At 39.2% G+C, this 25,691-nt stretch overlaps 1 protein-coding gene across 2 annotated transcripts in view; it reads left to right on the plus strand.

The window, feature by feature from the left end:
• ATL3 (atlastin GTPase 3) overlaps positions 1–25,691 on the plus strand; it is a 49,280-nt gene that overhangs the window by 10,373 nt on the left and 13,216 nt on the right. Inside the window, exons 2-5 of one of the 2 annotated variants that reach the window (XM_003419456.4) lie at positions 6,321–6,535; positions 6,669–6,812; positions 20,358–20,462; positions 20,951–21,001. In XM_003419456.4, the coding sequence (XP_003419504.2) occupies positions 6,321–6,535; positions 6,669–6,812; positions 20,358–20,462; positions 20,951–21,001 (515 nt within the window). Of the gene's footprint in view, positions 1–6,320; positions 6,536–6,668; positions 6,813–18,088; positions 18,234–20,357; positions 20,463–20,950; positions 21,002–25,691 lie in introns of those variants that run through there. The other variant, XM_064287891.1, reaches the window with a different exon arrangement.

Genomic DNA, 25,691 nt, shown 5'->3' on the forward strand with positions numbered 1-25,691 from the left:
TGGGAAGAGAGCTAGGAATGTGTGCTGTCACTGAGTCCAAGGGTTTTATTATGGTAGAATAATCACAAAAAATTTGCTATTTCAAGTATACAATTCAGTGACGTTGATCACGTTCACCGTGTTGTACAGCTGTCACCACTGTCCATTTCCAAATTTTTTTTTACTGCTCCAGACAGAGAGGTACCCCTTAAATAATAAGAGTCCAAGAATTTATTTTATTTTTAAAGAAGTTTTAGAAGCAGGTGGCAGTTGTGTTCTAGAGAGGTAGTGTTGAGTTTGGGAAGAGAGGTCATTGATAAACTGGAGAATAGTTTCAGTAGAGACTGAGATGAAAGCCACATTGTGAGGGATTAGGAAGGGAATTGGGTAGATAGCAAGCAGCGGCAGTGGATGAAAACATACCTTCAAGGAGTTTGGCAGTAAAAGAAAGAATAATGGGAGTTGGAAGGGAAGAAACTGGTTTTTATTGAGGCACTTTATGTATACTGTGTGGAGCCCTGGTGGCACAGTGGTTAAAAGCCGAGCTCTTCACCAAAACTTTGGCAGTTCAAATCCACCAGCTGCTCCTTGGAAACTCTGTGGGGCAGTTCTACCCTGTCCTGTAGGGTTGCTGTGAGTTGGAATCGATTTGATGGCAATGGGTTTTTTGGTTTTTATTATTCCACTCATTACAATATAATCATGTTTATCACCCAGGCTGGGAGCACCTGGGTAGTAGGGAAATTGTAACATTTAGTCCCAGTATCTAAAATAGGGAGAACAGTAGTTTCCTAAGACTATGGAGAGGACTAAACCCAATAGTATACGTTAAAAAAAAACCCACTGTCTTCGAGTTACTTCTGACTCATAGTGACCGTATAGGACAGAGTAGAGCTGCCCGATAGAGTTTCCAAGGAGTGCCTGGTGGATTTGAACTGCTGACTTTTTGGTTAGCAGCTGTAGCTCTTGACCACTACGCCACCAGGGTTTCTATAGAAAGACCAGTGAGAATGAATTTGTCTGGGAGGATGAGGAGAATAAGGAATTAGAGGAAATAGGACAATGGGGAGAAAGTTGAAAGGCTGTGATTTATAGGATGGAGATTTTAGCTTTGATTCATCGACCAGAATCTTTTAAAATAGTTTTTATGTAGTCGCTGCCATGATATGTTTACGTACTGTAATGAAGTAGAAGAGCGCAGCCCTAAGGGATGAGGTGACATCAAACCAGCACCTGAGGATGATGACTTGAATGATCAACCTAACAGGCAAAAGAGGTTGGATGGTGAGATGGTATAGGAGAGGGTCCTAAAGTTTTGATTAAGGGATCTAAGGGACTGGGGAATCTGAAATGTGAGGATTGCTAAGTAAAGGATATTTAAACGACACCTGAAATGGAATGAGCGGAAGATCAGAAATAGAGTCACATTGTCTTTAGGAAGCGAGAGATAAAGATGATGTGAAAAGCGAGCAGCTCCATTTGTTTAAATTGAATTACTGGTAATATATGTAGCTAACTTTTTTTCTTGCTTAGGTAGACCCAAACCAAAAGAACGCTGTCAGTGAACAAGATTGTTTTTAACCTTGTGGGTGTAGGTAACAGTGCTCAGACTACTGTTGCGAAGAGAAATGTAGGATTCACCAAGCTCCCTATAGCTAAACATAGCCGAATTCTCTTCTTTTATTTTTGGGCACTGTGCTCTAGGCAGAAAGAGGAGATGAGTAAAGGCTTTAGTATTTTTCCAACCTTTCTTCTTGGTGGTCTTCAACTTCTTTTGAAATGCTACTCACTGTGCACAAGTGCACACATTTTGTCCTCGGATTATTCCATCTTCCTGTAGCCCTCGTTATCTTTCATGCATGTTGCTCTGATAATGCCACCTGCATCCTTAGGATTGTGGTCTTTGACTGTATTACAGTGCCTACCATTCATTCATTTTATAGTTGTTTATTGTGTGTCTGCTGTGTCCATATATCACAATGGTCAGCAAGCCTGAATAGTGAAATAGATGAAATTGAAAGAGTCGGCATCATTAACTTAATTGTAAAGCCTTGGGGGACTATTGTATTAGTTACTAGCTTTGGCCATATCTGAAAGGACGACCAAAGAAGTGATTTAAACAAGGGAGACATTTATTTTTCGTTCACACGGAAGTGTACCAGTATGCAAGTTGGGCTATAAGAAGTCCTAGAGCTGCCTTTCTTGTTGCTCCAATATTTCAAGGGTGTTGCCCTCATGTGCCTGGCCCAGGATGTCCCACTACAGCTTACTTCTACACACAGCCAACAGAAAGGGGGAAATGACACGACCTGGAAGCTGTTTGTATCATTTCCCGTAGCACTGCATTGGTCAGAACTTATTCACATGATCATACCCTAGCTACAAGGTTGGATAGGAAATGTGTTTTTTTTAGGGCACTTGTCTGCTCACCTAAAAATCTCTTAACCATAGCAAGAGGGAGAAGAAGATGTTGGAACAACCAGGTCTCTCTGCCACAATCAGGAGCTTTGTTTTGTACTTTTTTGTGTACTGCACAGTACTTAACGTTGTGGCTTATCCAGAAGGTGTTGGTAAATTCTTCTAATTCTTTTATAAAAAACCAAAGGTTTTTAGGTCTTGGATTCACCTGCTGCTGTGGCAATAAGAACCCTACCCTAAAAGATTATTCACAGAAGTTTCCTTTTTAATCTAGGCATCCAAACAAACAAACCAAACCTGTTGCTGTGAGTGAATTCCGACTGATAGTGACTCTGTAGGTGACAGTGGGAAGGAAAATCATTAGTGGACATTTATTATAATGATGCTGTGACATTTAACCTGTATTTGTAACTTGTTTTCTAATGGTCTACGAAAAGCTAAAAGTGTCAAGAATCCTTTTGTTGCTGTCATAGACTGTAAGTATAAAAAGTGAACAGCAATTCCTGTAGCTTTGGAGTCCCTGGGTGGTGCAAGAGGTTAACATGCTTGGCTGCTAATGGGAAGATTGGTGGTTAGAGTCTACCCAGGCTGCTGACTGAAAGGTTGGTGGCTGGAGTCCACCCAGAGGCTCCTCAGAAGAAAGGCCTGGCAGTCTGCTTCTGAAGAATCAGTCACTGAAAACCCAGGGGAGCACGGTTCTACTCTTACACACAGGGAGTTGCCATGAGTTGGAGTCGACTCGACAGCAGCTGGTCTTTTTGGTTTTTAAAGGGTAGTCCGGCAGTCAGTCATTTTGTCTGCAGTGTCCAGTGCTTCATCTGGGGACTGCCCTTGTGGTTTTGGCCATATCTGCCTGTCTGTACTATCCTTGGAACCCCTGGTGGTGTAGTGGTTAAGAGCTATGGCTGCTAACCAGGAGGTCAGCAGTTCAGATCCACTAGGAGCTCCTTGGAAACCGTATGGGCCAGTTCTACTCTGTCCTATAGGGTTGCTGTGAGTCGGAATCGACTCGACAGCAGTGGGTTATGGTTTATAGGTACTGTCCTTTAATTAATACTTGTCCTTAAATTTATTTTAAGTTGATTCACTTCTTAAATTTAGCCTTCTTTGGAGTACTAACCCATGAAAACATGGGTTTGGTGTTTTATAACACATTAAAATAAATAATTATTAAGATAGAAAATAAAAGAACTTATGTCCTTGTGCTCTCACCTTTCATAGAGAAACTGCTCGTTCTTAATTTTGAGCTGTGGGAGTAAATGCCCCTAAAACTTTGACCATTACTATATAGGATGAGCTGTAAAACACAGTTACCTAGAGATGTTTTTGAGCTTATGTCCAGGACCTGTCGGGCAAGATATTGAATCTTTGTAAGCTTCAGTTTCCTTATTTTTAGAATGAGGCAGTATTATTTATTCCTAGGGTTGTTTCTGAAGATCAAGAACACAATGTATGTAAGAGGGGTTAGCAGTACCGGGCAGTTAGAAAAGATCCTGTAAGGGACGGCTATTACAGTTATTTACTTTTGCTTTTTATGCATATGTAGCTTTTTGAACTCATTCTTTGAATGAATGTTGATCTTTGTGCTATGAAAATATCCTTTTAATAATATTGGTTACCTCTGCCATGATAGACTAGAAACTGGCAATATTAATTGCCTCTGTGTAAGGGAACTAGATATCTGGAGGGTAGGATGGGAGATTATTTTTTTTCTAGCTCCTTTTTTACCTTTTAAATTATGTGCCATGTATTGTATATATGTGTGCGCACATGTGTATTCTTTTAAAAAAATTCTAGTTGCTTTACTTTATTGAGGTATAACACACATGAAATAAAGAAAGTGCTTTGATTTTAAGTATACAGCTTGATGAATTTTTACATATGCATGTTGTTAGGTGGCATTGAGTCAGTTCTGATTCATAGCCACCCTGTCTGTGTACAACAGAACGCAACATTGCCCAGTCCTGTGCCATCCTTAAACAATCATTGCTGTGTTTGAGCCCATTGTTGCAGCCACTGTGTCAGTCCATGTCGTTGAGGGTCTTCCTCTTTTTCACTGACCTTCTGCTTTACCAAGCACCCATATAAAGACCACCCAGATCAAGATGTAGAATATTTCCAGCAGCCTAAAAGGCATCCTCATGCCCCTTTCTAGTCAGTACCCCCTTTCCACCAAAGTGCTACTATTCTGTCTGCTTTCACTATCACTTAATTTTGTCTGGTCTTGAACTTTATATAAATGGAATCATACAGTATACATTCTTCTGTCTGGCTTCTTTTGCCCAACATAATATCTGAGATTTATCCATGTTGTTGATCATTGATCAGTAGTTTGTTCTTTTATCTTGCCATATAGTATTCCATTGTAGGAATATACAGTAAAACTTGAGAAAGCTGGAACCTGTGTAAGGCTGAAACCTGTGAGAAAAGGAAAACTCAAATATATTCCACTAAAATGAGTGATGGAAAAGTGGTAAGACTGCACCCTGTCCAAGGTGGAAAGCTTACAATATTTGGAAAAACTGGGCAGTCCTGTCAAGTTCTGGCTCTCAACAGCTTTTACTGTACCGTAGTTCATTTACTCTTTCTACGTCGATTTCATTTTACTTGAACCTACAATCAACGCCTATGGAAGCAGCAGTCAAGAAATCAGATGACGTATTGCACTGGGCAGATCTGCTGCAAAAGACCTCTTGAAAGCGTTAAAAAGCGAGGACGTCACTTTGAGGACTAAGGTATTTAAGGTATGCCTAACTCAAGCCATGGTATTCTCAGTTACCTCATATGTGTGTGAAAGCTGGACAATGAATAAGGGAGACCAAGGAGGAATTGATGCCTTTGAATTAAGGTGTTCGTGGGGAGTATTGAATATACCATGGACGTCCAGAAGAATGAACAAATCTGCCTTGGAAGAAGTACAGCCAGAATGCTCCTTGGATTCTCCTTGCAAGGATGGTGAGACTTTGTCTCATGTACTTTGGACATGCTATCAGGAAGGATCAGTCCCTAGAGAAGGACATCATGCTTGGTAAAGTGGAGGGTCAACGAAAAAGAGGAAGACCCTCAAGGAGATGGATTGACACAGTGGCTGCAACAGTGGGCTCCAGCATAGCAAAGATTGTGAAGATGGCGCAGGACCGGCCAGTGTTTTGTTCTGTTATACAAGGGTCGCTATGAGTCGGAAGTGACTTGACAGTGCCTAACAACAACATGTTGATGAACACTTGAGTTATTTCCAATTTTGGACTATTTTGAATAAAGCTGATGCGAACATTCTAGTATGTATCTTTTGGTGGACCTCTGCGTTCATTTTTTTATACACCTAGGAGTGGAATTGCTGGATCATAGGTATATTTTAGTACATACTGCCAAACAGTTTTCCACAGTGGAATACCGTACAAATTTATGCTCCCATCAGAATGCATAAGAATTCCAGATCTCCAAATCCTTTCCTATAATTGGTATTGTCAGTCTTAAATTTTAGCCATTCCGATAGGCAAGTTGTGATATTGTAGTGTTAATTTACGTTTCCCTGATAAGTAGTGATATGGGAGTATTTTCATAGAATTATGGGCCCTGTGAATATCCTTTTTTGGTGAAGTGCCTGTTCAGAGCCTTCTGCTGTTATTATTTAAATTGAATTGTTTGTTTTTTTCTTACCGGCTTCTGTATTGATTTTGGATATGAGTCCTTTGGGTGTAGGTATTGTGAATATTTTTTTGTCGTCTATGGTATGCCCTTTTACTCTCTAGATGGCGTCTTTTATTGAACAACAATTCTTAATTTTAATGAAGTCCAATTTGTCATCATTATCTTTTATGGTTAGTGTTTTTGTATCCTTTTAAAGAACTTTTTGCTCTCCCCATGTTCAAAATATGTATTTAAAATATTTGAAACTATTTTTTATCTTTGCATGAACATAGGTGATACCATGGAGCACAAAAAGCCTGGTCCAGTGCAGGTTGTTTGTGTTCAGAAAGACCAGCATTCGTTTGAACTAGAAGAGAAAGCCTTGGCCAGCGTCCTGTTGCAGGACCACATCCGAGATCTTGATGTGGTGGTGCTGTCAGTGGCTGGTGCCTTCCGAAAGGGCAAGTCCTTCTTTCTGGACTTCATGCTACGATACTTATATTTTCAGGTAAGGTAGAATTATTTCATCCCAGAAAATGACACTTTTTTTGTCCAAAAGAGCAAGATAAGCTCATGGATTATCTTTGATGTGTAAATTTACTCATTTAAGATTTACTAGAAATTTCTTATTTCTTTTGCAGAAGGAAGGTGGCCATTCTAGTTGGTTGGGGGACTCAGAAGAACCATTAATGGGATTTTCATGGCGAGGAGGCTCTGACCCAGAAACCACTGGGATTCAGATCTGGAGTGAAGTTTTCACTGTGGAGAAGCCAGGTGGAAAAAAGGTAAGGAAGAAAAGCAATTAACTGAACAAAAAACAACAAGAAAATGAGAATTTTTATGTATACTGTGTTAATCTAATTAAAAATTACTTTTTATCAAAGCGATAGAAGTACATGGTTGGTAAAAATAATACACAGATATAGTTTAAACTGCCAAATAGTACCATAGAGCTTAGAATAACTGTAATGTGCCGTATTGACAATGGCCTTTGTTTTCAACTTTTTTAGACGTTAATTCTGCTCTTCATCTTAGTCTTGTCTGAGTGGCATAGGCCTGGCCGTTATTGTTTTGGGAGCTGAACAGAGAAAGGGCCCTAGGGAATCTCACTGTTCAGAAGGCAGGCAGTCACTTGCTCCTACACCTATCAGTAGGCGTCTTACCTTGCACTCTAATAACCTACAGCCCTAGTAACCTACAAGCGCAGAGCCCCTGTCATTCGGCCTCTCCATAAACTCTTTGTAAGGGTCGAGAGGGCCAAGTCATGTTTCTCCGAAAGTACGGGATGGGACTTGGGGGTATGACAGTCAGTTCCTTAAACAGACATGAACCCATTCCTTCTGATTTTAGCCCCATCCTACAAGCATGTTGTCTTACTTATCTAGTGCTGCTGTAACAGAAATACCACAAGTAGATGGCTTTAACAAACTGAAGTTTATTGTCTCACAGTAGGAGGCTAGAAGTCCAAATTCAGCTTGCCAGCTCCAAGAGGCTTTTTTTCTGTCAGCTCTGGGAGAAGCTCCTTGTCATCAGTCTTCCCTGGGCTAGGAACTTCTCAGCTTAGGGACTCCGGGTCAAAGGACATGCTCTGCTCCATGTGCTGCTTTCTTGGTGGTATGAGGTCCCCATATCTCTCTGTTTGCTTCTGTCTTTTATATCTCAAAAGAAATTGGTTTAAGAAACAACTTAATCTTGTAGATTGAGCCCTGCCTCATTAACGTAACTGCTGCCAATCCCATCTCATCGCCGTCGTAGAGATAGGATTGATAAAATAGGAAAATCACATCAGGTGACAAAATGGTGGACAGTCACACAATACTGGGAATCATGGCCCATCCTGGTTGACAGATACTTTTGGGGGATGCAATTCGATCCTTGACACGCGCCTTTCCAGCCACTTGTGCCTCCAGTTTCTGAGGTTTTCCAGGGCTTAAGGTTTTTAATTCTGCACTCCCTTCCCAGGCTTCAGTCTCAGCTTTTTCCGAAATGCTAAGTTGATCAATATTTTGGAAGCTGAAGAGTGGATGCACAACACTTGACTACTGTTTTCCCATCTTCTATTCTTTTTCCTCGTGAATTTGTGCCTTTTAAATTCTTTTATATTTCTTTCTTCTTTTGTGTGGTTTAAGAAGAACGTATATTGAAAAACCCTCTAGTTTTTTCCTATGGATATATACACAATACAAAAAAAAAAATATGCAGCAAAGTGGGGATGTTAATTAACACTTTTGTTTTTTTTAAAGAATAAGGCGAGTAAGGAGTTATATTGAAATATAACACTGGCAAGTTTTTCATGGAAAAGATCTTTAGATATCATTTTATTCAATCTTTTAATTTTTTTTTACTGTGCTGTAAGTGACAGTTTACAAATAAAGTCAGTCTCTTACAAAAACCTATACACACCTCGCTATGTACTCCTAGCTGCTCTCCCCTTTATGAGACAGCTGCTCTCCCCGTTATAAGACAGCAGCATACTCCTCCTCTCCACCCTGCATTCCCTGTGTCCATTTCAACCAGCTCCTGTCCCCTTCTGCCTTCTCATCTCCCCTCCAGAGGGCAGCTGCCCACATAGTCTCGTGTCTACTTGAGCCAAGAAGCTCACTCCTCACCAGTATCATTTTCTGTCTTATAGTCCAGTCCAACCCCCGTCTGAAGAGTTGGCCTCGGGAATGGTTCCTGTCTTGGGCTAACAGAGGGTCCAGGGCCCGTGACCTCTGGGGTCTCGTCAGTCAGACTATTAAGTCTGGTCTTTTTATGAGAATTTGAGGTCTGCATCCCACTCTTCTCCTGCTCCATCAGAGATTCTCTTCAACCTTTTAACTTTTTAACGTCTTTATTGATGTATAATTGACATTCCACTTCTCCCAGCTTTTATGCTATTTTTATCACACGTTTTACTTTAATACCATTGTTTTTAGTTATGTTTGAACAGTCACCTTTGAAAGACATTTAAATAATAAAGAAGTTATATGTTTACCCATGTAGTTATAATTGTGCCCTTTATTCCTTTGTATCAGTCCATATTTCCATTTGGTTTGCCCGAAGGACTTCCTATAATATATCTCATAGTGCTGCTCTGCTGGCAGTGGATGCTCCCTACTTCCATATGTCTGAAAAAGTCTTTGTTTCACTTTTGTTTTGGAAAATATTTTCACTGGGTATACAGTTCTTGGTTGACAGTTTTTCTTTCAGTACTTTAGAGATGTTGCTTCACTGGCTTTGTCGACATTGTTTCTCATGGGAAATCTGCTGTTACCCTTATTTTTGATTTTCTGACAAAATATTTCTCTTTTATTTGTTTTCTGTTAAGATTTCCTCTTTATCACTGTATTTGAGAAATTTCATTATGTTGTGTTTTGGTGTAGTTCCCTTTATGTTTCTTGTACTTGGGTTATGTTGAGCTTCTTGGATCTGCACATTTATGACTTTTATCAAATTTGGACACTTTGGAAACCATTATTTCTTCAAATTTTTTTTGTACCCTATTCTCTTTGGGGACTCCAATCCCACAGCTCATTGATGCTGTGTTAATTTTTTTTTTAATTAACAGACTTTATTTTTAGAGCAGTTTTAGGTTTACAGAAAAATTGAGGAGGAAGTATAGAGGGTTCTCAAATACTCCTTCTCCCCCTCCCTCCAGTTTCTCCTGTTAGTAGCATCTTGCATTGGTGTGATACGTTTGTTTCAATGGATCAGCCAATATTGATACATTATTATTAACTGAAGTTCATAGGTTGCATAGGGGTTCACTCCTTGTGTTCTACAGTTCTGTTTTGACAAATGCATAATGTTATGTATATACAATTATAGTATCATACAGAATAGCTTCACTGCCCTAAAATACCATGTGCTCTACCTTTTCATCCCTCACCTCCTATGAACCTCTGACAATTATTGATCTTTTTACTGTCGCTATAGTTTTGCATCATCCAGGATATCATATAGTTAGAATCATACAGTAAGTAGCCTTTTCAGACTGGCTTCTTTCACTTAGCAATATGTATTTGGGATTCCTCCCTGTCTTTTTGTGGCTTGAAAGCTTATTTCTTTTTATCAGTAAGTAATATTCCATTGTGTGGATATACTACAGTTTGTTTATCCATTTACCTACTAAAGGATATCTTGATTGCTTCCAGTTTTTGGTAGTTACGAATAGAGCTGCTCCGAACATTTGTGTGCAGGTGTTTGTGTGGACATAAGTTTTCAACTCACTTGGGTAAGTGTGTAGGAGCGCGATTGCTGGTATATAGCAGGACTTTGTGTAGCTTTGTAAGAAACTGCCAAATTGTCTTCCAAGGTGGCTGTACCGTTTTTGCATTCCCACAAGCAATGAACGAGAGTTTATGTTGTTCCACACCCTCACCAGCATTTGGTGGTCAGCGTTTTGGATTTTAGCTGTTGAAAAATGTGTAGCTTTATCTAATTATTGTTTTAATTTTCAATTCCCTAGTGACATACGATGTTGAGCGTCTTTTCATATGCTCCTTTGCCATCTCTCTGTCTTCTTTGGTGAGGTGTCTCTTCAGTCGGTTGGCCAGGTGGCTGTCTTCCAAATTTCTTGCTATAGACAAGTGAGCACTTGCTGCATTGCATCCATTTATTGAAACATCTTAATTGGTATTCTGTCAATTCCTGGAGCCTTGTTTTTCCCCAGTGCCTTTGGTGCGGCTTGGACTTATTTCTTCAGTACCATCAGTTCTTGATCATGTGTTACCTCCTGAAATGGTCGAACATCAACCAATTCATTTTGGTACAGTGACTCTGCTTATTCCTTCAATCTTCTTTTGATGTTTCTTGCATCGTTCAATATTTTGCCCATAGAAACCTTGAAAATTATGACTCGAGGCTTGAATTTTTTTCTCTCAGTTTTTCATCTTGAGAAATGCCAAGCGTGTTCTTCCCTTTTGGTTTTCTCTCTCCAGGTCATTGCACATTTCATTATAATACTTTACTGTGTCTTTTCGAGCCACCCTTTGAAATCTTCTGTTTAGCTCTTTTACTTCATCATTTCTTCCATTTGCTTTAGCTACTAGACGTTCAAGAGCAAGTTTCAGAGTCTCCTCCTACATTCGTTTTGGTCTTTTCTTTCTCTCCTGTCTTGTTAATGACCTTTTGCTTTCTTCATGTATGATGTCCCTGATGTCATTCCACAGCTCTTCTGGTTTTTGGTCATTTGTGTTCAAAGTGTCAAATCTATTCTTGAGGTGGTCTCTAAATTTAGTTGGGATATACTTAAGGTTGTATTTTGGCTCTGTATCTTTGGTCATTAGTGTTTAGTATGTCAAATCTATTTTTGAGATGGTCTCTAAATTCAGGTGGAGTATACTGAGGATCATATTTTGGCTCTTGCACACTTTTTTTTTAAAATAATTTTTATTGTGCTTTAAGTGAAAGTTTACAAATCAAGTCAGTCTGTCACATATTAGCTTATATACACCTTACTCCATACTCCCACTTACTCTCCCCCTAATGAGTCAGCCCGCTCCCTCCTTCCAGTCTCTCCTTACGTGATGATTTTGCCAGTTTCTAACCCTCTGTACTCTCCTAGCTCCCCTCCAGACAGGAGATTCCAACACAGTCTCAAGTGTCCACCTGATACAAGTAGCTCACTCTTCGTCAGCATCTCTCTCCAACCCATTGTCCGGTCCCTTCCATGTCTGATGAGTTGTCTTTGGGAATGGTTCCTGTCCTGGGCCAACAGAAGGTTTGGGGACCATGACCGCCGGGATTCCTCTAGTCTCAGTCAGACCATTAAGTCTGGTCTTTTTATGAGAATTTGGGGTCTGCATCCCATTGTTCTCCTGCTCCCTCAGGGCTCTTTGTTGTGCTCCCTGTCAGGGCAGTCATCAGTTGCAGCCGGGCACCATCTAGTTCTTCTGGTCTCAGGATGATGTAAGTCTCTGGTTCATGTGGCCCTTTCTGTCTCTTGGGCTCATAGTTATGGTGTGACCTTGGTATTCTTCATTCTCCTTTGATCCAGGTGGGTTGAGACCAATTGATGCATCTTAGATGGCTGCTTGTTAGCATTTAAGACCCCAGACGCCACATTTCAAAGTGGGATGCAGAATGTTTTCATAGTAGAATTATTTTACCAATTGACTTAGAAGTCCCCTTAAGCCATAGTCCCCAAACCCCTGCCCTTGCTCTGCTGACCTTTGAAGCATTCAGTTTATCCCGGAAACTTCTTTGCTTTTGGTCCAGTCCAGTGCACACTTTTTAAAAATTTTCTTTAGCTTCAACTGAGCGGTTGATGGTCTGTTCCACGGTGTGCCCCTGGCCTTGTTCTGACTGATGATATTGAGCTTCTGCATCTTTTCTTTCCACAGGTGTAGTCAGTATGACTCCTGGGTATCCATCTGGTGAGGTCCATGTGTATAGTCGCCTTTTATGTTGTTGAAAAAAGGTATTTGTAATGAAGAAGTGGTTAGTCTTGCAAAATTCTATCATGTCATCTCTGGCATGGTTTCTGTCACTGAAGCCATATTTTCCAACTACTGATATATTTTCTTTGTTTCCAACTTTTGCATTCCAGTCACCAGTAATTATCAGTGTATCTTGATTGCATGTACGATTAATTCAGACTGCAGAAGTTGGTAAAAATCTTCAATTTCTTCATCTTTGGCCTTTGTGGTTGGTGTGCGAATTTGAATAATAGTCCTATTAACCGGTCTTCCATGTAGGCATATGGATATTATCCTATCACTGACAGCATCGTACCTCAGGATAGACCTTGAAATGTGCTTCTTGAAGATGAATGCGATGCCATTCCTCTTCAATTCGTCATTCCTAGAATAGTAGACCACATGGTTGTCCTATTCAAAATGGCCAATACCAGTCCATTTTAGCTCAGTAAGCCTAGGACATCTATCTTTATGAGTTCCAATTCATTTTTGACAACCTGCAGTTTTCCTAGATTCATACTTTGTATGTTCCATGTTCCGATGATTAATGGATGTTTGCAGCTGTTTCTTCTCATTTTGAGTCATGCCATATCATATCAACAAATGAAGGTTCCGAAAGCTTTATGTCATCTGTGTCATTAACATCCATCTCCACTTTGAGGAGGCGACTCTTGCCCAGTCGTATTTTGAGTGCCTTCCAACCTGAGGGGTCCATCTTTCAGCACTATATCAGACAATGTTCCACTGCTATATATAAGGCTTTCCCTGGCCAGTTTTTTCCAGAAGTAGACCATCAGGTTCTTCTTCCTGGTCTGTCTTAGTCTGGAAGCTCCCCTGAAACCTGTCCACCATGGGTGACCCTGCTGATATTTGAGGCAGGCATAGCTTCCAGCATCACAGCAACACTCAAGCCACCACAGTATGGCAAACTGACTGATGAGTGGTGGTCCAGAGCGTTATTTAGGTATGTATAATGACTCTCTTTTTTCAAAGACTTTGTTTTTGGTATTTCCCCTTGTTTCCTCTATTTAGCTTCATTGTTATAGTTAGCAAATATATGCCATGATAAGCTCTTTTTTAAAAAATTGAGATATAATTCACATGCCATAAAATTCACCCTTTTTAAATGTACAATTCATTGGTTTTTAGTGTACTTACAAGGCTGTGCAACTATTACCACTAATTCCAGAACATTTTCTTTTTTTTAATTTAAAACTTTAAAATATTTGTTTGTTTTTATTTAAAATTTTTTTGTACTTCACATGAAGGTTTACAGAACAAACTAGTTTCTCATTAAACAGTTAGTACACACATCGTTCTATGACATTGGTTAACAACCCTATGACATGTCAACACTCTTCCTTCTCAACCCTGGGTTCCCTATTACCACCTTTTCTGTCCCCCCCCACCTGTTCTCTACTCCCTGCCCTAGTTCCAGAACATTTTCATTACCCCCAAGTAGAAACTCCGCATCCATTAACAGCCACTCCCTATTCTCCGTTTCCACCAGCCCTTGGCAACCGCTAACCTACTTTCCTTCTCCATGGCTCTGTCTGCCTATTCTGGACATTTTATGAAAATGGAATTACACAGTGTGAGTCTTTTGTGTCTGAGCTTCCCGGCTTAGCCCCATGCCCACATGACCCATTTGTGATACTGCCTCCTATGGCTGAATAGTATTCCATTGTGTAGACATATCACATTTATTTATCTCTTCATCAGTTGGTGGACATTTGAGTTATTTCCACTTTTTGGCTATTATGAATAATACTGTTACGAACATTTGTGAACGTATGTGTGAACATATGTTTTCAGTTCTCCTGGGTGAATACCTAGGAGTGGAGTTTCTATGTCACGTGGTTAACTCCCTGTCTGACTTTTCCAGGAACTGCCAGACTGCTCCCTAAAGTGGCTGTACCAGTCTACATTCTCACCAGCAATGCCCAAGGCTCTACTCTCTCCACATTCCTGGCAACACCTGATACTGTCTGTCTTTTTTGTTGTAGCCATCCTAGTGGATGTGAGGTGATACCTCATTGTGGTTTGATATGTATTACCCTAATGATGTTGGACATCATTTCGTGTATATGTTTGTGTATATCTTCTGGGGAGAAATCCACGCCCTTTGTGTTTTTTTTATCTTTTTCTTGTTAATGTTCTGAAAGTTCTTTATATATTCTGTATCCTTGATCTTTATTAGGTATATATTTTACAAATATTTTTTCCCATTCTGAGGTTGCTTCTTCATTTTCTTGATAATGTCCTTTGAACCACAAAAATTTTATATCTGTTTTTTCTTTCGTTGTACTTCAGCTGTTACACCTAGAAACCATTGCCTAATCCAACGTCATAGAGATTTATTCCTATTTCTTGTAAGATTTTTAGTTTTAGCTTTCACATTTAGGTCTTTGATCTACTTGGAGTTAATTTTTGTATATAGTATGAGGAAAGGGTCCAATATCATTCATTTTGCATGTGATATCCAGTTGTCCCAGCTGTGATTATTCTTGATTGTTCATATAGTGTGACAGTGTCTTCATCATAAAATGGATTAAGTGTGGGTGGGATAAAGCCTCCTATGTCTATCATTTTTATGTTGTCATTAGGTGCTGTTGAGTCCACTCCGATTTGTAGTGACTCTGTGTACAGCAGAACAAAACACTGCCCAGTCATGCACCACCTTCACAATTATTGTTATACCTGAGCCCATTGTTTCAGCCACTGTGTCAGTCTATCACCTTGAGGGTCTTCCTCTCTTTCTCTGGTCCTCTACTCTATCAAGCATGATGTCCTTCTCCAGAGACTGGTCCCTTCTGATAATACGTCCAATGTATGTGAGGTGAAATCTCGCAATCCTTGCTTGTAATGAGCATTTTGGCTGTACTTCTTCTGAGACAGATTTGTTCATTCTTCTGGCAGTCCATGGTATATTCAGTATTCTTTGCCAACACCATAATTCAAAGGCATCAATTCTTCAATCTTCCTTATTCATTGTCCAACTTTCACATGCATATGAGGTGATTGAAAACACCATGGCTTGGGTCAGGCACACCTTAGTCCTTAAGGTAACAACTTTGCTTTTTAACATTTTAAAAGGAACCCTTGCAGCAGATTTGCTCAGTGTAATGTGTCTTGATTTCTTGACTGCTGTTGCCATGGGTGTTGATTGCGGCTCCAAGTAAAAGGAAGTCCTTCGCAGTCTCAATCTTTTCTCCATTTATCATGATGTTGCTTTTTGGTCCAGATATGAGGATTTTTATTTTCTTCCTGTTGAGGTATAATCCATACTGAAGGCAGTGATCCCTGATCTTTATCAGTAAGTGCATCAAGTTCTCTTTATTTATAGCAAACAAGTTGTATCATCTGCATGTTGCAGGTTGTTAAGCAAGTCTTCCTCCAGCCCTGATGCCCTGTTATTCTTCTATAGTCCAGCTTCTCAGATTATTTGCTCAGCATACAGACTGAATAAGTATGGTGAAAGGAAACAGCCCTGACACACATCTTTCCTGACTTTAAGCAATGCAGTATTTCCTTGTTGTGTTTGAACGGCTGCTTCTTGGTGTAAGTACAAGTTCCTTATGAGCACACTTAAGTGTTCTGGAATACCCATTCTTAGCAATGTTATCCGTAATTTGTTACGATCCATGTAGTCAAATGCCTTTGCACAGCCAATGAAACACAGGTAAACTTCTTTCTGGTGTTCTTTGCTTTCAGCCAGGATCCATCTGATATCAGCGATAGTATCCTTCCTTCCATGCCCTCTTCTGAACTGGCTTGGATTTCTGGCACTTCTCTGTCGATGTACTGCTGAAACTGCTTTTGAATTATCTTAAGCATAATTTTTCTTGCATGTGATACTAATGATATTGTTCGATAATTTCCTTGTTCTGTTGGATCACCTTTCCTTAGAATGGGTACAAATAGCGTATCTTCCAGTCGGTTCACCAGGTAGCTTTTTTCCAAATTTCTTGGCATAGACAAGTGAGCTTTTCAAGTGCTGCATCCATTTGTTCAAACATCTCAATTGATATTCCACCAATTCCTGGAGCCTTGTTTTTCGGCAGTGCCTTTGGTGCAGCTTGAACTTCTTTAGTACTATCAGTTCTTGATCCTATGTTACCTCCTGAAATGGTTGAACATGAACCAATTCTTTTTGGTACAGTGACTCTGTATTCCTTCCATCTTTTGATGCTTCCTGTGTCGTTTAGTATTTGCCCTGTAGAATCCTTCCATATTGCAACTCAGGGCTTGAATTTTTTTCTTCCGTTCTTTCAGCTTGAGAAATGCCGAACGTGTTCTTGACTTTTGGTTTCCTGTCTCCAGGTCTTTGCATATGTCATTAGAATACTTGACTTTGTATTCTCCAGCTGCCCTTCGAAATGTTCAGTTCATCTCTTTTACTTCATCATTTCTTTCTTTTGCTCTAACTACTCTACATTCAAGAACAACTTAAAGAATCTCTTCTGACCATCATTTTGGTCTTTTCTTTCTTTCCTGTCTTTTTAATGACCTTTTGCTGTCTTTATATATGATGTCCTGTGTCTGGTCTTCAGTCATTAGTGTTCATTGCAGAAAATCTGTTTTTGAGTGGATTTTGTCAGTTTGTTGTTCTATGGGGGCTTGCGTGTTCCTGTGATGCTGGAAGCTATGCCATTGGTATTCAAATACCAGCAGGATCACCCGTGGTGGACAGGTTTCAGCTGAGCTTCCAGACTGATAGACTAGGAAGAAGGATCTCCGGTCTACTGCTGAAAAAAAATGGGCCAGTGAAAACTTTATGAACAGCAGGGGAACATTGTATTGTACGGTGCTGAAAAATGATCCTCTCAGGTTGGAAGTCACTCAAAAGACGACTGAGGAGTAACTGCCTCCTTGAAGTAGAGTTGACTTTAATGACATAGATGAAGTAAAGCTTGATGTGGCACGACTCAAAATGAGAAGAAACAGCTGCAAACATACATTAATAATCGGAATGTGGAATATATGAAGTATGAAAATTGAAGTCACGGAAAATGAAATGGAGCCGCATGAACATCAGTATACTAGGCACTAGTGAGCTGAAAGGGATTGGTTTTGGCCATTTTAAATCAGACAGTCAAATGGTCTCCTATGCTACAAATGACAAATTGAAGAGGAATGACATCACATCGTGAAAAAGAATATTTCAAGATCACAACAGTGTCAGGGATAGGATAATATCCATACATCTATAAGGCAGACCAGTTAATACAAACTTATGCACCAGCCACTAAGGCCAAAGATGAAGAAATTGAAGATTTTCACCAACTTCTGCAGTCTGAAATTGATGAAACATGCAATCAAGATGCATTAGTAATTCCTAACGATTGAAATGCAAAAGTTAGAGACGAAGAAGGATTGGTAGTTGGAAAATATGGCCTTCGTGACAGAAGAGACACTGGAGATTGCATGATAGAATTTTGCCAGACCAATGGCTTCTTTTTTTTTTTTAATTTTTATTGTGCTTTAAGTGAAAGTTTACAAATCAAGTCAGTCTCTCACACAAAAACCCGTATACACCTTGCTACACACTGCCAATTACTCTCCCCCTATTGAGACCACCTGCTCTCTTGCTCCACTTTCTATTTTCGTGTCCATCTCACCAGCTTCTAACCCCCTCCATCCTCTCATTTCCCCTCCAGGCAAGAGATGCCAACACAGTCTCAAGTGTCCACCTGATCCAAGAAGCTCACTCCTCACCAGCATCCCTCTCCAACCCATTGTCCAGTCCGATCCATGTCTGAAGAGTTGGCTTCGGGAATGGTTCCTGTCCTGGGCCAACAGAAGGTCTGGGGGCCATGACCACCGCCGAGGTCCTTCTAGTCTCAGTCAGGCCATTAAGTCTGGTCTTTTTATGAGAATTTGGGGTCTGCATCCCACTGCTCTCCTACTCCCTCAGGGGTTCTCTGTTGTGTTCCCTGTCAGGGCAGTCATCAGTTGTAGCCAGGCACCATCTAGTTCTTCTGGTCTCAGGATGATGTAGTCTCTGGTTCATGTGGCCCTTTCTGTCTCTTGGGCTCATAATTGCCTTGTGTCCTTGTTCTTCATTCTCCTTTGATCCAGGTGGGTTGAGACCAATTGATGCATCTTAGATGGATGCTTGCTAGCGTTTAAGACCCCTGGTGCCACCCTTCAAAGTGGGATGCAGAATGTTTCCTTAATAGATTTCATTATGCCAATTGACTTATATGTCCCCTGAAACCATGGTCCCCAAACCCCCGCCCCTGCTATGTTGGCCTTGGAAGCATTCAGTTTATTCAGGAAACTGCTTTTGGTTTAGTCCAGTTGTGCTGATCTCCCCTGTATTGTGTGTTGTCTTTCCTGTCACCTTAAGTGTTCTTATCTACTATTTAATTAGTGAATACCCCTCTCCTACCCTCCCTTCCTCCCCACTCTCATAACCATCAAAGAATATTTTCTTCTCTCTTTAAACTATTTCTCGAGTTCTTATAATAGTGGTCTTATACAATATTTGCCCTTTTGCAACTGACTAATTTCACTCAGCATAATGCTGATTCCGTAATTCCAGATTCCTCCATGTTATGAAATGTTTCACAGATTCCTCAGTATTCTATATCGATGCGTATCGAGACCGTCTCAAGAATAGATTTGACACATTAAACATTAGTGACCAAAGACCAGACGAGTTGTTTATCATCAGGTTTCAGTATGTTAAGGGTGGAAACTTTATTTGGTTTAGGTTTATCTTTCTTTTCTGCAGAGATCCCTTTTTTGCTTGAATTTATATATATATTTTATACCACAATTTATATATATATATATATGTATATATGTATATATATACACACCACAATTTTGAATTTGGTATATGAAAATTAACTCATAATTAATGTGACCAATGGAACTTGAGTTTAAATCATTGACAATTATTTCTAAGAATAAAAATAGCTTATAATATTTTCATTTGTATTTATTACCATGAGCCCTGGTGGTTCAGTGGTTAAGCGCTTGGTTGCTAACAGAAAAGCTGGCAATTTGAATTTTTTTTTTAACTTTTTTATGTTTGGGGATTTACCGTATGACATTCCTCCTCTTAGACTCAATAGAGCTTTATAGAAAGTTTCTCTGCTTGCTATTTCAATGAGTCAAGTGTTGGCAAAGAGTCAGGCACTTGTTGATGAATTTAGTTACCCTTCTGAACATATTTAACCCTATCCTGTCTTGGAACCAGTTATGTTATGCATAAATTTGAAATTTTATTTTTAAGTCATATGACTGAATTGTAACAAATTGTATAAGGACAGTAAGAGACTGTATCTTATTTCATGTCTTGCATAAATCTCACTTTTAGGGTGGAAAGGTTAGATCCATTAGCCATGTTGGAAAGCATAAGATTTCATTAAGCCTCGTTATATTTTATAGAGTACAATAATAGCTGGGATTCTCCTTGCTTTCATTTGGCATCTTTGGTGTAGTTACTCTGTTATAAAAGTTACAGTAAATACTAATTTTCTTTTACTAAACAACCAGAAAACCCTAGAAATTTGAGAGAGAAACATAGCCTTGCAGGCAATTGCCCAAAATATCTGTTTTTGTTTTATTTTTATTGGACTATCCTTAAGTCAAATTGGTATTTTTAATTTGTTTTCGAACAAAAAATATTAATCTGAATGGCTGAGTGGATAAACTAATGGACTTCTTTAGCTGTTTTGATTGATGGGGTGATTTTTCCTTCTTTCCGTATTGGTCTGTATGCCTCTGTTTTGTACCTGCGCACCAGGTCAGAGCAGATAGTCTTCTCCAGCAAAGTTCTTTGGTCAAAGCAGAGCATACACATAATTGTGCTTTTCCAGTAGAACCTATGTGTGTGTACTTAAGGCTCATTTAAATGTTAACTATACTTTTCTCCTTACTTCAACCTTTTTCATTGGTATTTTCTTTTCTTTTCAGGTTGCAGTTATTCTGATGGACACCCAGGGGGCATTCGACAGCCAGTCAACGGTGAAAGATTGTGCCACCATCTTTGCTCTAAGCACCATGACTAGTTCTGTTCAGGTAAAGCCACTTGATGAGGAAAACACTTTGCAGAGGAAATCAAATAAAGGGAGGAATCTAGTTTCAGTTACTATTTTGCTATCAGAATTCCTCTGATGGAAATGTAAATGTTCTTTTTAGACTGTAGACCTAAGTTAAGCTCTTAAAAGCTCAAGAAAGAGCTAAACTGTTTTTTCCACTTTGGTCCTAACTATATATAAAATGCTCTAAGAAATGTCTGAAAAATGGAAATTGAAATTATACTAATTATGTCCTGTAGAAAATATAGATTTGGGTAAGAACTTAGGATAAAACATGTTTAAAACTATAAAGGAAGAATTTTATGATTTTAGCCTTATGTGTATCGTTTTCCAAATACAACTACTATTATTGTTTGAACAGGTCTCAGATGGTTATGTGTACATCTTTAATTGTATAAAATTTTAGATTTATTTGAGATTTTGTTGAAGTAAGCCAGACTGGTATCAAGCTGGATTTCTGTTTTCTAGATTTACAATTTGTCCCAGAACATTCAGGAAGACGATCTTCAACAGCTGCAGGTATGTGTTCCTCATGAAGTTTTTAACATCATAATGTATCATTTAAAAGTTTTATGACTGAGAATAATTTTAGGACTGAGTAGTTTTTTTTTTTTTTAATAATAATATTTTACTGTATTTTTGGTGGACGTTTACACAGCAAATTAGTTTCCCATTGAACAGCTTCTAAACAAATTGTTTAGTGACATTGGTTACATTTTTCACAAGGCCTCAACATTCTCATTGTTTCTATTCTGGTTGTTCCGTTTGCAGTAATTAGTTTCCCTGTCCCATTACCTTCTCATCTTTGTTTTTGATAACTGTTGATGGCTTGGTCTCATATAGATGATTTTTAAAGGAGCTCAGTGCTCATGGGTAATGTTTTTTATTTTATGAGCCAATCTGTTTAGCTAAAAGGATAGTTTTGGTTCCAAGTTTAAAGAGTATCTCAGGGCCATAGTCTCAGGGAGTCCTCTAGTCTCAACTGGTCTAGTAAGCCTGGACTTTTTAAGAATTTGGGTTCTGTTTCACATTTTTTTCCTATTCTATCAGAATTCACCTCTTGTGGCCCTAATCAAAATGGTTGGTAGTGGTAGCCGGGCACCATCTAGTCCTTCTGGTCTCAGGGTATATGAGGCTGTGGTTCGTGTAGATTGTTAGTATATAGACTAGTTTCTTCTCTGAGTCTTTGGTTTCCTTCTTTCTCTTTTGCTCCTGAGGACAGAGTAGTTTTTAATAAAAGGTTGAAATGTGGAGGAAGGTGTTCGGTTTGTAGTAGTCCTATACTCAGTATATCCATTGCTGGGATGGAGCTGGGGTGGTCAGGAAAGACCTCATTGATTTGACCAGGGAACAGAAGAAAGTGAGTGAGTAAGCCCTGCAGATTATCTAGGGGAAAAGTGCTATAAAAGAGGGAACAGCAAGAACAAAGACCCAGAGGTAGAGTGTGCTTGGCAGATTCACAGAACAGCTAGAAGACCAGAGGGTGGGTTTGGAGGATGTGATGGAGAGGAGGCTAAGCGGTGAACTCAGAAAGACAGTGAGGTCCAGATCATGCCAGGCCTTTGTGGCCATTTTAAGAACTTGGGCTTTTCTTCTGGGTAAAAGAGTAGCCATGGTAGGGTTTTGAGCAGAGGAATGATTGATATGACGTAAGTGGATCTGGCTGCCATGTTTAGAATAGATTGTAGGGGAGCGAGAATGCATTCAGTGAGATTGATTATGAAGCTATTATAATAATCCAGGTGAGATTAAATTATTTGGTAATTTCATAGAGGTATGTACCTGGCATATAACCCAAAAAAACCAAACCCACTGCCTTCGAGTCGATTCCGACTCACAGCGACCCTATAGGACAGAGTAGAACTGCCCGATATCGTTTCCAAGGAGCGCCTGGTGGATTCGAACTGCCGAACTCTTGGTTAGCAGCTGTAGCACTTAACCACTATGCCACCAGGGTTTCACCTGGCACACAGTATGTGCCTGATAAATGCTTCTCATTATTTCTACTCCTATTACTATTATTCTTCAGTGTCTTCTGTTCTTCAGAGCAGCAGCAACTCTTAGCTGTTTTTCCCATCAAAACTCTCTCCCTTGGGTATTCCACACTTGGATGCAATTCCTGGCATGCTCCTCTAATTCCACTCTCCCCCACCCCCAATATTCTAGGAAGCATATCAGAGTGTTAGTATCAATTATATATAGGAATTACCTTCAATTAGTTCTAATTTATATTCTACTAAAACAAAGAAAGTTATTTCTAAACTGTGGTGCTTAAGGCTACTGGTAGCGTTATTTGTACTTTATTTTTGATGGTTCTGTGCCTGTGCCATGACTGAGTGGTTGAAAACTGTTGCTCTGTAGAAAAGCTCCATCAAAATCTGAGCGTGTCATTATTTCCCCTGAAACTTACTTCTTCCTGAGTCACTTTTTTCACACACACTTTTTGAATGCCTACCTTATGTGAGGCAGTGGAAAAAGTGCTGTAGATATAATAGTGATTGAAGTAGACGTGGTTCTTACCTTCCTGGATTGTGTAATTAGTCAGTGAGAGAGATACATAAATGAACAGGCGTGGGTGGAAAGGAAATTACGATGCAAGTACACAATTCTCCTTTGATTCTGTTCTCAAGAGCTCCTCTGGTTCCTTAAACCCAACACACGTTTAAGCATGTCTTTCCCGTAATCAGTTCAACATCAAGTGTTCCTGATTCTTTAGTGAAGTTCTACGCTGATTCTCTTTACTTTGTGTCTGGCCTTATGACAGCTTTTCAGCTGACCTTCTATTTTCAGTTTCTCCTACCTTCAAACTGCCTTATATGCTGCTGAATCATCTTTTTTAAGTGTCCTTGGGGTCATGCTACTCTCCTTCTTAGACATCTATATTGATTTCCAGATTACAGTTGCATTAAATCCAGGCCTTGGTTTATTTATCAGGGCAGTCCATTAAACATGGATCTTCTTTCCATTATCAGTTATGATTTTTCATTTCATTCTAGCATAAGCACTCTTCTCCAGTAAAGCAAATGTGCATAATTGCCACAGATTTCAGCTTGTTTAATTCTTCTAACTATTGAAACAAGATGTTTTCTGTAGTATATATTCTACTTCCATTTAGGCATATTATTTCCATTCATTGAACTCAATTCAAAACCATGTTTTCTGTAAGAATTTCCTAAACTAGTTCTTTGTAGCTCTATTATTTCCCATATTCTTGAGTCCCATAACTGACTGAATGTAATTGTAAGTATTTGAGGCTGATTATTAAGATAGTATATTTTAAAGTTTAGAGATTATTACCAAGCAGAATGCATTGTTTTTTTCTGTAGTAAATATGTAGTAAAAATACTGTTTGGAGTTATATGCAATAGCTAAAGACTTGGTGATGAAAGAATTTGGGGATTGAGATAGAAGTAGGTGTTATGGATAATTTTGTCAGTTCCTTGATGGTTGGTGGTTCTTTTCATTGAGAGAGGGAATTCTGGAAGAGGGAACCTATGTTTGGAAGGGAAGTAGAAGGTTCTTGGGAATGGAAGTCCTGGTAAACCCAAAGAACAGTAATAGTAGGAATATCTTAGTAATTCAAGAAGGTTGAGGGAGGTTGTAGTCAGAGTAGAGTGCTTTGAATTTGTGGTTTTGAAGGAGGAACTCTTATGGTTGGTGACAGAGTCCAAAGTGTGGCTTTACTGGAGTGGAGAGGGTCTTTAGAGGTGAGAGGATGAAGGGCTGAAAAGCAGGGATTGAATGGAGCGCCTTATTTGGTGGAGAAGAAGACTGGGACAGGTGCTGAAGCCCTCAAAGAACGAGAGCAAATGACGAGGTGGTTAGTAAGTAGGCGGCAGTAAGGAATGAGAGAAGATACTGGTATATAGAATGGTGTGGATTCTAAGAGAGTAGAGCTTTTTACAAGAAGATGGAGAATAATGGTTTAGAAGTGACAAGGGGAAGCAAGGAAGTCTGATCCTAGACTCATGGAGTGTGAGAATAATAGCTACTACTTGAGATGTCTTCAGGGAAAACTGTGTTCTTAGAGGGGAAGTCACCTTTTAGTTAAAGCAAGGAGGTAGAGGAAATGCTCAGAGAGAAGCAGATGGAAATTTAGGGGAGCTTGTTAATTGTGGATCTGAAGTTGCAGCCGATACAGTGGAAGTTCAGGGAGGTGGGGGAAGGGAGGTCTGGAGCATTCTGTGGGTGATAGTGCTGTAGACTGGGGGTGAGGGGATGTGGCTATATTTAGGGCATTGATTGGTGAGAGTAGGGGTGACAGGACTTGAATCACCTGATAAGGCTGATAATGGACCCAGAAGCTTCATATATATAAATGCTAAAAAGAAGTAGATAATATGTTTGTGTAGCTGGAAACCTACAAGAATCAACAGGATAACATTTAGAGCTTAGAAAAAAAACTTGGTACCCATCACAAAATACAATACAAAGAAATCAGTAAGCTTTCCTATCTGCCAACAGTAACCAGCTTAAAAATATAATGGGAAATATTTACCATAGAAACAAAATATTAAAAACTTATTGAGATCTATATGAGGCACTTCACAATTGTAATGAAACGTGTAATGAGTTTGACTACATGCAGAAATAGGCCTTGTTTTCTTCTTTATGGGAATGATAATAACATTGCTTATTCTGTGCTTGACACTGTGCTGTGTATTACATACATTATCTCATTTGAGACTGAGTATTATAAAATCGTCAGTTCTTCCCTATTTAACAAAATCATAAAGGCATTATTTTGGGAACTTGACAGAATTATTCTGAAATTCGTTTGGAAATTTAAATTGTAACCTGTCAGGAAAATTACAGAGTGTGGAAGAAATATGAGCGAATTGACTCAGTATGTATTATAAAGCTATAATTACAATGACATGGTACTGGTACAGGAAGAAATAGATCAATGTGCTATATTTATGATATAGTACTTTTTATATATTTCCTTCTACTTAATATATAAAAATGTAATATACCATAAAAGGTGAGTAAATGGTGTTAGAACAGTTGGCTATTTAGATTAAAAAAAAATTAGATCCTTCCCTTGTATTATATACTAAAATAAATTCCAGAGAATTTAAGAATTTTGATGTAAAAAAAATAGAAACCATTTATGATAAGAAAAATGTAGGTGCTTTGAGGGAGAATTTTCTAAGCAGGTAGAACGCAAAATAAAAATGGATAGATTTGACTCCATATCGGTGGAAAA

This window comes from Loxodonta africana, chromosome 7 (genome assembly GCF_030014295.1).
Source record: "Loxodonta africana isolate mLoxAfr1 chromosome 7, mLoxAfr1.hap2, whole genome shotgun sequence".
NCBI classification, from domain to species: Eukaryota; Metazoa; Chordata; class Mammalia; order Proboscidea; family Elephantidae; genus Loxodonta; species Loxodonta africana.